The following is a 13382-nucleotide window of genomic DNA, read 5'->3' on the forward strand; positions in this document are numbered from 1 at the left end:
ACTTATTTTTTTGTTCTCTGCTTTCCCAGACATTACGAGTGAAGGAAAATGTTTGTGCAAAGAAAATAATGAACCCCCCCCCCCACTTGTAAGCAACGTGTGAATGTGACATCTAGTAAAGACTGGGGAAGAGGGAGGGGCGCAGGTTTCTTCAGAAGCTAATTTGAAGACACATTGATGAATGAGGATGCAACTCCTAATGGATGGGATTCAGATATGCAGGGCGAGTAGGAGCACCATAATTTAGTAGGTAGGGAAAAGAAGCGTTAATACTTGTCATCGGTTCAATAGGTAATCACTGGCATTGGATCAGTTTACTTTGTTAGCTTGTCAACGGTTCCTTTGAATTATTTTGACGTCAGTCGATATGTTTTTGTATTCTGTTCACTAACTGGGCAGGTGGTAAATGAGAACTGCACATGAAAACAACAGAATTACCTCTGTCTACTTTAAGCAGTCTGTCAAGGAAATGTTCAGTATCAAGTGTGCCAAGACATTGACCAGCGTTGTTATTGTGATCACTGCGTTGTCGTTGCCATCATCCTCATCATTATGGTCCTGAACAACAACCGTAGCATGATGAATGTTCAGCTGAGACATTCCAGACTGTTTGGAATGGGCCATTCCCATTCTACTGGAGACGTGCCGGGTGGCAACGATAAACTACCTTTTATATATCCGATTAGCCATTATCTAAACTCCATGCATATTCGACTCTTCGTGCAGGTATTCCCAAGGGCATGGCCAATATGGAGACATTTGAATTCAGTTGGGCTTGCGTCTGAGAATGCTAAACAAAAGTCAAGGTTGTACACGTTGAGTAGGAGTTTTGCTGAATTGGTCCATGAAGACTTCCATGTTTTGTTATTTGTTGGCTTTCACAGCTCTTAACGGCAAATCTTTGAACCAGTGGTGCCATTTTTGTTTTTATGTGGTTTTCAGATGGCCCAGGGAATAAAGGCAAAGCTGAAAATTACATTAGTATTCTGTATTAAGCTCTGTGTTGCCCCCATGTTAACAAAACCATCATTTGTGAAATATTCCCAAGGCGAGACGACATAAAATGGAACACATACTTGTGAATTCCGAGCAGGGAACAGGAGAACTTGCAGGCATTCTATAAACAGGCAAAGGATGTTTGTGGTGGCTAGCTTTCTAGGCTCTCTGGCGGTGTGATCTGTCTTATTGGGTCGTCTGGTTATTGTTCTCTTCGGTTTTTGTGCCAGAAACTGGCATGGTCTGCAGACTAGCTTCCACATGAAATGACCCACTGTGGAATAAAGAATACTACTACTTTCATGTATTGTGGACTGACTAGACTTGGATGATTCACATGCTTCGTGTATTCATTTAGATGCATGTTTTACGTATGCAGTTAATTTAGGACTGCGTCCCATCCCAGCCACACCCCACTCTCAGCACAGTGAGACGTCCCCAGCTCCCTCCACTGCTAAATATGTATTAGTACCTGTCCTGTTCTCTTTATCCATTAGGGGGATGAATACTTGAGCAACTGTACTGAGCAGGGCAGTTTCCAGGGAACCATTCTATATCGGTTCTGATGACTCCTGCTCAGACTAACTTATACAGGCAGGCAAATTATATTCATATTTTTAACTTTTCAAATGACTACGTCATCAAATTCTTGGAATTGCAGAATTGTTATTTTAAAGGTTCACAAAGTGAGTATATTTTCTGTGCTCAAGTAGCTAGTCACCCCCCCCAAAATAAGCCGTTTGAAACAATTGAATTTTGCTCAGCGTTTCCCTTCCCTGTGTTTAGTTGGGCAATCTCACCTGTAACCAAAGTATAGCCATGCTGGCTTTAATGACATGGCGACCTGGCATTAGATAAAGAAGGCAGCTCTGGACTGCAAATCTCAGCCACGTTCAATATTCCCAGAGGGGTTTCACATATCCCGTTGTACAGTCCGTCTCTCTATTGTTCTACTGCCTCTGTTGTTCCCCACTCAGAAGTGTGGGAACAGCTGACCTCAAACTACTGCATTGGGGTGAGATTTTAAATGGATGTATTTGAACATTTATGGATTTGAAAAAGGCATGTCCTCCTCAAGTTTGTTTGGCTGTTTCTACTGCAATATTGATACTGTCACTGAGCGAGGAGATGGATGTTTCTTGTCCCTGCTTTCTCAGTTGCCATTTGTGGCTTTCCAACCCAGTGCGTGCAGGGACTATTGTTGTGTAGGTTGGAAGGTAGGGGGAGGAGGAATTGAATCAGTCCACGACTACATTTATACAGTGTTAATGAAAGCTGAAGGGGGGGGGGGATTGAATCAGTCCACGACTACATTTATACAGTGTTAATGGAAGGGGGGTTGAATAATTTGTATTTATAGCACAGGAGGTTGAGGGCACCTTTAATTGGGGAGGACGGGCTCTTGGTAACGGTTGGAGTGGAAATATATGGAATGGTGTCAAATACATCAAACACATGGTTTCTCTGTGTTTGATGCCGTTCCATTCGCTCTGTTCCAGACTTATTATGAGCCGTCCTCCCATCAGCAGCCTCCTGTGATTTTAACTGGGGTTTTTTTATAGCTCATTTTAAAGAGCCGTTCACTCTCTTCTATACTGATTTGAGTTCACTTCTTCTTCATCCATTGACTTGCGGTTCATGGCCAATGGAATGAAATGTAAAGGTTTGAAATAAGGCCTTATACCCACCCACCCACTAAATTCCTCAATCCACTGAATTTCTGAACCCACTAAATTCCTGAATCCACTCAATTCATGCCTCTTCACGCTTGCCTCTTTTCAGTCTCCGTTTACCAAGATCTCCTTTGTTTACCTTCCATTCTTTCACACTCTAGCATTTTTATTTATTATTCTACTTGATGTCGGTTTACTATTCTGTGTTGTCCTTCATCACTACTAACTATTTCGTTTTTTTGCGTTGTGATGTGTTAACATGAACAAATCGGACTAGCTTGATTTTTAAAAGCGTGTATAACAGAACTGTCCAATGTAATACCCTGGTTCATATTTCCTTTGAATTTAGAACCCGCTGTATAGTAGCTTTTTTCTGTTTCTTATGAGGTACTGTAGTACATATTAAACGTGTATAGGCTTCCCTATTCAGACAGGCACTCGTACCAATGTTGTTCATCGATGGAGAGCCCCATCTGTTGCAGACCCTGTAAAATAACCTCTCAGAAACTAAATCTGTCCCTGCTGCCCCAAATGAAATTGAAAATGTCCCATTTGCTGATACTTTGAAATGAATATCATTGCGCAGCCCCCCCCCCCTTGTCCTACGCCTAATAGAAACCAATTCACTGTAATTATGATGGACATTCTATTCCTCGTGAAAAATGTGCCCCTGCACCACTGTATTTTATAGGTAATAAAGGTCTCCTCTTTTCATCCTCTGTTTACCCACGTTCTCCCCATTTTCGGGTGGTTTCCATTATTCATCCAACCCTCTATCCTTGTCTACTCCGGTTTGCGTTTTCTAATTTTCAATTTTGTTTTGGTCTCCTGAAATAATTTGGTTTTCTTCCCTTATCTCCGTCCACTCTCACTTCATTTCCCTCTTTCCTTTTTTCACCTCCACCTCCTTCGCTCTCTCCCTCTTTCACCATCTTCCTCCTCTCTGATGCATTTTTAGTTTTAAACAAGTTACGTTTTATTTTTTTATTTTTAGGTTTCCCTCACTGCACACTTCTCCCTCTGCTTGACATTTTCTTTTCTCATGCAATTCAATTCCATCCCACTCCGCCTTTCTCTCTTCCCACCTTGGTTTGTTTTCAGACAATTGTTTTGCGCTCTCGTCTCTTCATGGTGTAATCCCTTCTGCTGTTTCTGTCCTTCTCTCTCCTGTTCAATTTGTCTTCTATCTTGCCCTCCCTTATTCCCCTCTCCGAACAGTGCTTGTTGGCTCTTGATGAGTCTCTCCTACGCGTTGCCTCCCCCTAACCTTGCCCCCATCCACAACCCTGACCCCCAAACCACAGCACTACACCACCTCTGAGTGTCTCTAATGTCCAGCCTAATGTGATTGTGTGTCATATTTGCAGTATTTCTGTCTGACCTCTGACCCCGTACTGCTGCGTGTTCCAGGGATCAATGGTTCCTAACCGCCTTCCTCTCCCCGCTTCGCCACCATGTTTCCTCTGAGATCTAATTAATGGGTCATATTTGATACTGCTCTAGTCTCCCAGGCGCGCATCCCAGACTCATTAGTCTTCCTGTGTGTGTGTGAACATTTGTGAATGTGCATTTGTTCTGTCTACTTGTCGTCTCCAACTGGGGAATGTCAGGTTGTGTATGTTTTAGCAGCATCTAGAGAGCTGCTGTCTGCAGTTTCTTTCCTGCCTAAACCTTGAATTATTAATAATGTCACTTTCAACTGCCATGTAGGTTACAAGTCTCATAAGGGGTGTCCATGGAGTGAATAGGTCTTTGTGTCTCTGTGTGTCTCTGAGCAGGACGGGGCATGAGAGTCCTTTTCCTGATGTCTTAATTGCCTGGCCGCAGCTGTGGTGCATTGCTGCAATGTCACTGGGATTTGTTGGATCCGTTTAAAGTGTGTGGTGGGAGAGCAGGGTTTCCGTTAGGAAAATGTGGCCCCGGACATTTGACTGGCAGCATTTTCATTTACCAGACATTTTGAGAAATGTACCTGACCCATGTGCACCGGGTGCGAAACCGGATTTGGGCGTCCACCCCACGGTGCTCTGAATGACAGAAATCACGTTTGGATTATGGCGTCCTTCTTAGCGAATTCGGATGCGCATTTCGAAGATGTTTGAACATTCCACATTACAATTTTTTTCTCAGCTCACAAGACGAGTAATCGACAGCAAAATCACTAGCCTTTCAATCGAATCTATTCTGTTGGTCAGCTTGTCATTCTGTGCGAGAAATAAATAGCCTATTCCAAACAGACTCTGGGACAGTTGTTGGACAGTAGATTCCAAATTCATACAACCAGTAGGCCGAGGATGCATGAAAAGATGTGGCTGATGCAACCGATCAGAATGTCTAGCTTTTTAAAATATGAATCAACTATTATTTCTTCACATTTTAAAAGCACAGCAACAGAAGTCTTTATAAAAGAATTGCCTCCACATTTGGTTGTGTTTTGGCTACTTTGGAGCCAGTTTAACATGTTACATAATACGTAGTAAACTGTGCAGGTGTCTAACAGTTAAGTAGGCCTAAATGTTTTCGAAATGCATACTTGCGCCAACTCATTGCAAAGTGGTGTGATGAGTGGAAGCCTGCCTGCCGTTGCACGCATATTAGAATGGGAAGTGCGCTTCGATTACCAGTTGAGAAATAAGAGTATAAGCTCATTTAAATTATTATATATATATTATATATATGTGTGTGTGTGTGTGTAATTGTTTTTTTTAAACACAATATTTAATTTAGAATTGTTGCGTGATGACTTGGCTTCTGAAAGCGTGTTTCACTCCAGCAACAGGAGCAGCAGCTTTTGTCTCTGGCTGACAGATTTTCAGCTTAAACCAGGCTCTGTTGTCTGAATGCTGTGAGTGTGTGATAGTCGTTATGAGTCTTATTTAGGCCTAACGAAAATGCACACCCAAGTTACATTTGCACTAAATGGTGCAAATGAACCCATAAACCGATAAGCATGACCAGTCGACTGTATTTTCATCATTGAAAGGGCTAAAAAAAACATTATTCAATGCAATTTGATCAAACAATATTCTCCCAGACAGTTGGCCGGCGTTAATTTTATTTATAGGCTTTTAATGATTATTTTTGTCAAAAGCCGGTCCAGAGGACACCCTGTGGGAGAGATTTGATTAGTGTCCACATTGTATCAGCAGTTCAACTAGCCGCACTGGACGTACACGTTCTCAGGCAGAGCTTTAATATATTTACATAAATAATGCGTTTTACATTTTTTTTTAAAGAATAATTAAAAAGTAGAAATGTCTATCAGCAAAAAGCTTGTTCCCCTTAGCTTGACCGTAAAGACAGTTGTCTGGTCATATTGGGCTTCGTAGTGCAGCTGATCTTATTCCACTCCTGTGTGTGACGTTGGCCAGGTCGACAGGAGGTGTTCAGTAGACAGGCTGAACAAGTATACCGCGTTCCTCCGGAGGACCCTGCCTCTGTTGTAGATGTGCTCTACACAGCTGGGTAAGCTTGGGCAAACCTTCTGTTCAACTTGTCAAACTGACAACACTTTTGAAGTCATCTCTAAGTGAGGGAGGCAGTGAAGGAGGAGAGATGCTAAACACAGGTGGTGTGAAGCCTTTGTTGGAATGACAGTTGTTGTTTTTTTTTGGTCGTGTTGGATGGGTCCTAGAGGGTGTGGTGTTAGAGGCTGCAGCGTGGTACGGGTACATGCTTGTCAAGGAGGTTTTAGGCTGTGTGAATTAGTGTAGGTGTTGTGACCTACTTTTGAACAGAGGGTTGCTGTGTCTAACGATGGAGGGGGGGTGGGGGGAGCTGGATTGGCAGGCCGCCATCTTAAGTTGCCCTGTTGCCTTGACAACAGCGGTTGAAGCGTCGCACAAGCATCCTGACAGAAACGAGCACGTTTAGACCCCCTCAAGCCTCCCTCCCATGATGCAGCATGTGCTCCATGACCAGAGCGCATTAAACCTCGGATCAGTTTATTCTCCCAAAAAGAGAGAGAGAGAGAGAGAGAGAGCGCGCAAGAGAGAGAGAGAGAGAGATGCAGGACATACACACTGAGTCTGGCCCGAAAGGTTTTAGTCACTGTGCTGTGGCAGCGTGATTGGACATCAACCAGTGTTACCTTGGAGCCATGAGGTGATCTCCTCTTTCTGCCATAAATACTGAATGTTTTTTTTTTTCTGACATTGTCCATTACTGTGTTGCTGTGGGCTTCATCCCTCCGGGTATATTTCAGTTGATAAACAGTGGTAATGACTTTTATCAGAAAATTCTCTATTCAATTAGCCTACTGCTCATTTGGTTACTTTTCTATATATTAAAACCACTGGCATACAATCTATGCCGAAGTGCAAGTTTGTACTATAAAACATTATTCGGCTAAGGTTGCGATATCCTATTCATATCTAATTGAGAGAATTTGAAATGTGAGCGCTCCAAGATACACAGCAGCGCCAAAGGTGGGAGCAGCACACCGCGGAACACAGTCCTCACAACACGAGGGCTGGGGCTCCAACGCTGGCAACGCAGGTGGACATGTTTAATTGTATTGGGAGGCTGTTTGGCTGCGATAGTTCTGATTTGTTTAAGGGTCCTCCCTGCAGTGCCTCTCACACAGTGAGAATGAGGTTAACAGTGCTTTAATCCCTACGCTGGGAGGCACACGAAGGCAGAGGGATGGGAGCTTGGAGGTTGAGGGGGTGACTCTCTTATGGAGCTAAACACGATTTTCAGTTGCATTTTCAGTATGCCATTTTCAACCAATAAAGATATCAGCACAGCACGGTATTACCAAGCTTGAATAATTCAGTGGTTCAGTGCCAACACTGTGTCACCCATTTAAGGGCAATATCTGCTGTTTGGAAGGCTAGCTATTTATCCTTGGTCTGTTCTGATGTTGCACAGAGCCTAGCCCAAGACTTTAGGAACGTCCTCTCTTTTTTTGTGTCTTTTCAATCAAACCTTTTTCATTTGGAATGTTAACTTTACTGACATCCTGTGAGCTTCTTTTTGCTAAAAAAAAAAATCAGAAAATCCAAAGTCTTAGATTTTTAATTGGCTCATGAAATGCAGCTTGTTTAAAGGATATCGGCTGATTTAAACATATCGCACAGCTACAGCTGAGACTACCACTGACTAATTGAGTGAATTGACAAAGGGTTGAGTGTTATCAAAGGGTATGAATTGCCACATTTGTAAATGTGCATGAACTTGGCACGTACTGCGTATCAACAGGGTTGCTCTTTTCCATTCGCCTGTCCTATCTGTTGCATTGCTGCCTGCATACCCTGTAATTCTCCTGTCCCCGTTCTTCAGGTGTTCCGGACTGGAGAGGGCATGGGCATCCGTCTGGACAGTGCCTCTGCGTTCCAGGGGGCCGTCATCTCCCCCCACTACGACTCCCTCCTGGTCAAAGTCATCGCCAGCGGGAATGACCTGCCTGCCGCCGCTGCCAAGATGAATCGGGCGCTGGCAGAGTTCCGTGTCCGCGGGGTCAAGGTAGGGTCATTACCCACAGCACGTCGTGTGTCCACATAAGCCTTTTTTCATTCTCCCAACTGCTCTACTCAAGCAGTAAAGCCGTGTGATGTATGAGGGGGGTGGGGGGTGGCTTCAAATCGAAATGTATCCGGTCATCAAGAATTTGCAACTTGTCAGAGAACCCGAAAGTGCATCTTTTGAAAGTACCCCGTTTTACCCTCACCTGAAACTGTCTGCACGTGTCATTACTGTGTTATGGTCAGGGATGCTTTTGACAGGAGATCCTTAGTAAGGGAAAAGCTACACAGTGAAAAGTGCTGAAAGTGCCAACTCTGGAGAGGAGAGTCGTGGAAAGCAGGAGCTCCATGAAAAGGATGTCAGAAGGGTAAGTGAGCAGGGGGAAGTGAACTGTGTTGAGGCCATTACGGGCCATTAAGGCCAGTCAGGTCATCTATGCCTTGATTTATGAATCTGGTTCTGATCAAAGGCATTTTAATCACTACGCTACTGCACTGCAAGGTCAAGGGAGCTCTGTTCTTTCCCTCTTCCTAGTTCCATCTAATCCAATCCACGGGCCACAGATAACGTCAATGATGAAACATTTTCTCCACAAAACCTAGATTTGTTTTCTTGCAAGAAGCGCATCTTTTAAATGGCACCATTTTAAGTGGCCAATTATTTAGTAGCAAGGGGAAGTAGAAGCTAATTATACAGGGGATGGGATGGCTCATGTGTAAGCATGTGACAGAGGATGAAAGGCTAGCATATTAGAAACATTCAGCCAGGAGGAGTCTACTTTCAACTATGTATCGAAGAGGGCTTTGGTTTGGAATTGTAAAGTAGAGAATCAGAGATACAGATCAGTGGGATTTCTTTGTTTATTCCATACTAGTGTCAATAACAACATGTTCACATGAAAGCACAGTATGAAAAGGCAGTAATGGCTGTCTGGATGTATTTTTGCCGGATATGTGAGAGGAGATTTGTGTACTGCCAGCCTTGGCTTTCCATGGCTCTAAATGAAACCTTTGATTGGGGAAAGTGTGTGTGATTTGAGCGAGGGTTAGAGGCAGCAGCTGCACCATGGCACAGCTGAGCTTTAGAAGGGCATACAGCGGGGCAACTCTCCAACGTTGATCAGTGGTGGAACTCTGGTCTTCTGACCGTGTCCGACCCCCCTTCACACACTCGCATTTCCTCCCCCAGCCTCTTCAAACCTCTGCTTCCAGCGGTGTAATCTCTTCTCTTGATTGTCCTTGTTCTGTTTCAGCTTGTCTAGTTTCCCCTTCCCGACTTTGTCCCTACTCTCCTCCTCTTTTTGACCTATGCTGATGCAGCGTGACAGACTTCTGCCCTGGAGTTGTGATATTCCATTGCTCTGTTATTTCCTCCATCTTCAACTCCTCTCAGCCTTTCCCTACCCCTCGCTTTCCCCAAGTTTATGCTCTCCTCTGCCTCGAAGGTGTTTTGTTTGCATGAGGATTTGCAAAGGCAGCACTCCAAAATATCAAAAGACATTAAAGCTGCTCCAGATCATCCCCTCTCTGCTCCACAAGGGCACTAACAAGCCAACTGTCACGTGTTAATGGCGGACTTTCACTTCAGGACGGGTGAACAAGTTCAAACCATGTCTGTTGCCCAATTCCCTCCCTCCATTTCTTTGCGTGTGTGATTAACTTCCCTCGCTGCGTAAGCTAAACTCTCCCCCCCTGCTATCATGCATCTCTCCTTTCCCACCTGGCCATCTCTCCTTTCCCACCTGGCCATCTCTCCTTTCCCACCTGGCCATCTCTCCTTTCCCACCTGGCCATCTCTCCTTTCCCACCTGGCCATCTCTCCTTTCCCACCTGGCCATCTCTCATGCTGTTCCTCCCAGTGGCGGAAGGCCACTCAAATCCCATCAGGCCGCAGCAGTGCCTCTTTTTTTAAATTTTTATTAAGCAGCTTCAAATAGCTCATTTATTTAGCACTGACACCACCAGATATTTAATTACCTGTTCAAATAAGATCCAAGTAATTTCCTCACCACCACCATTAGGTGTTAGGAAGCAGAGGACTTGCTGCCAACATCTGCCCATATTTATAAGCGCAACATGTTGGCAGGGGAAAACAGTCAAACTGTGATACTACCCTAGCCCTAGGCAGCGCAGGTGTCATGTTTTACCAAATCCTTCATGATTTGATGGTGCGAGAAAAGAAATGGAGAAGAAAAGTCCGTAAACATGTTGAAATCCTGTCAAAAAGTAAATCCCACAATGTCTTTGCTGGGCGTGGGAACAGACTCTGTCTCTCGGAAGTTGTGCTTCAGCAAGATCTCCAGGTATTCCGGTGCTCATGTCCACTGTTCTGTTGTGCTATTAGCTTTGCGGTGTACTGTAGGGATGCCGATGCCCCTTGGGAAGACTAACCAACAGTACCAACCCAATGTCCATTACATGTAGCTCTGTCTCACTTTGCAGCTGGACTATAAATTGGCTTTAAATTGAGTTTTTTGACCCCTCTCTCATCTGCAGATAGAAACCGTGCCTTTCGTGCTCTGGAAAATGACTCTCTTGGGTCCTACTCGAGGATTCCTGTGCCTACCATCAGTTTTATCTATTGTGTCCCCCTTTCTCTTACCTCCTCCCCGCCCTCCCTCTCTCGCCCTCCCCTCAGTTATGGATGTACAGTGTGTGTGTACACACACACACACACACACACACACACACACACACACAAGGATGAGAGCGAAGACCAGGGTCTTGAACAACAGATAGGAGCACAGGTTATTGCCAGCTTGTGTAACTACTATGTTCCTTTACAAATAGAACCCGAAGATGTGGCTCGTGGTCCATACTAAACACTGTGTAGAGCTGGAAGAGTGGTTTTACAAGGGACTTTGCAGCCCTAATCTGCGCTAAATGGTTCCCAGAGGTGTGACTGGTGTTAGAGGGAGATATAGCGTACTGAAGCAGTGGGTGGCGAGATGGGGAGAGGAGTTGTGTGAAAGTGAGATGAGTGGGAGGCTGCTTAAAGAGGAGAGGAAGATGTTGTGTGCAGGCAAGGCTCGAGACAAAATATCCCTTTTCTTCATCTCTTACCTCGCTCAGGTGAACATACGTGATTTTTATTATTATGTTTTTTTGTGTTTTTTTTTTAGTCAATGGGATTTGAAATGGTTGCCGCACTCTGCTTCAAAGCGGGATTGTGAATTAGGGGCGTTCAATAAGGATCTAAGGATTTCACAGCTGTGACACTTATTGTCATCATTCCCCCCTCACTGCTCCTCCCCAAACAGTCTCTCTATGCAGTTCAGTGATGAGACATTTGTAGGACCAGGGTAGCAGATAAACAAGGATTTTAATGATGTATGCAGCAGTCTGTTACTGACCACTTAAACATGCATGTACATGAGTCATTTGCATGAATAATACTCAAGCCCTCCAACTCTCTCTCTCTCTCCCTCCCTCTGTACCTGTCTCGCACATTTGTCTCTCGCACACAAATAGAATTGTACTGAATTGTACGGCTACATTAATTTCCCAATTTGCATCTGGTGCTGATTTCCACAGCATTTCCTTTTAGGAGGGTTGTGATTCCCTCAAGGAACCAACCACAAAACGTCCAGAATACTGTTCGACTTCTGTCTATATATTGTGACGAAGCCTAGCTTGTCCAAATGGTCACTTAATTTAAAACATCAAATAAAATAGGGACTGATTGTGGTGGATGAAGGTGCTTCTTTTAAGATTTTGAAATTCATATTGGTGGTTTTATGTGGAATGAGTGTCAGTCTCCCATCCACTTTCTCTCGCAAACAGACATCCACCCACACACTCGTCTCCTCTGATCATAGGGTGTGGCTGGGGTAGAGGTGCTTCAGTGTGACGGGGAGTATATATTTTAAATTGAAATGGGAGAGTTAGAATGCTGGTCTGTCCTGTTAAATGACCATGTTTGTCTGCTCAAGTCTCCAGGTGCGAATAGAAAACACCGTGGCTCCACATCTGAGATGGAAAAAGTCAACGCTGTCACTTAAAATCGTTTCCCGTCTGGCTGTCTCACAGGCAAAGCCTCGGGAAGACGTTGTGGGGGGGGCAGATTATAACTTTTTGTCTGTCGATGAAAACATTTCAGCTACCCTTAACGTCGTCCTCGGCAGCTCAGTCGTAATGCTCAAAGCGCGAGAGAAAAGTGTTTAGTTCGTCAAGGTAGGGCGGCGTAGGTGTCCAGACATGGACAGTCTGAAGCCTGTTTGTGCTGCTATCGGTACGGTTGTAATGACAAAAAGAACCAGGCGTTCAAGGACCATCAATGATATCAAAGTGATATTTTTTACTGTGTTGAAGCCATACAGTGGTTTATTTACATTTGCATGGTTTACAAACGTTGGAATTAAACTAGCTTGACTGAATCGGGTTGGGGGGGGACGGGACGATTTCTTTGGATGGAAAAAAAAAATCACGTTTCCCCGCACTACAGAGGGCTATATCGGTCGATTAATACAGGATTAGTTAAGTCCCCAGTGCACTAAGTTTATATATATTAATTATTTTTGGGGGGTTTGTTTCAGCACTCGTACTTCCCGCGGCTATGCTCACAAGTAGGGTTTTATATGCAGGGGCAGACAACGGCCAGCCAGGGTGAATGACTTGGATCGTAATGACTACTTAAAATAACTGCTTTACTTTCTTATCCAGCGTATTGGAGATGTCTGAGCTACTTCCGAGATGTTGAACTCCTCCTGAACTTAACCTGGGTTATAGTAGTTTCTAAAAAATAACCACCAAGATCTGCCAATCTGGGCCCGTTGTCCACAAAGTGTCTCAGATTACAAGTGCTGATCTAGGATCAGGTACCCAGCTGTCCAAATAGTTGTATTTATTATGAGCTAGAAGGCCAAACTGATCCTAGATCAACACTCCTACTCTGAGAGGCTTTGTGTATATGGGCCCAGATATTAACTGGACTTGTCAGCAGAACATGACAGATCTGGACTCTCCGATGTGAACGATGGTTGGTTGTAGAACCGCGGGTCAGTAGTTGCAGCACCGCTGGGCAGAGTTCACATTGTGTTTGTGTGAATTCTCCAATCAGCATTTTTTTTTTTAATTGGCTGAAACAGGTCAGCAGTTTGCCACTGGCAAGAAAATAGGAAACGGATGCACGCACTTCTCTCACACCATCTCCTTGTCGTCTCACTTGTGTGTATCGGCCACTCAATCACACAGCTCATGCTAATTGAGCTCGACGGGGCTTTTGCGGCTATGAACGTGTACTACAGAG

At 44.3% G+C, this 13382-nt stretch overlaps 1 protein-coding gene across 4 annotated transcripts in view; it reads left to right on the forward strand.

Annotated features, from left to right (window-relative positions):
- Positions 1-13382, forward strand: part of LOC118390349 (pyruvate carboxylase, mitochondrial-like) — a 96084-nt gene that overhangs the window by 37000 nt on the left and 45702 nt on the right. For all 4 annotated transcript variants that reach the window (XM_035780810.2, XM_035780807.2, XM_035780808.2 and 1 more), the window contains exon 10: positions 7953-8135. In XM_035780810.2, coding sequence (XP_035636703.1) covers positions 7953-8135 — 183 coding nt within the window. The remainder of the gene's footprint in view (positions 1-7952; positions 8136-13382) is intronic.

This window comes from Oncorhynchus keta, chromosome 11, assembly GCF_023373465.1.
Source record: "Oncorhynchus keta strain PuntledgeMale-10-30-2019 chromosome 11, Oket_V2, whole genome shotgun sequence".
NCBI classification, from domain to species: domain Eukaryota; kingdom Metazoa; phylum Chordata; class Actinopteri; order Salmoniformes; family Salmonidae; genus Oncorhynchus; species Oncorhynchus keta.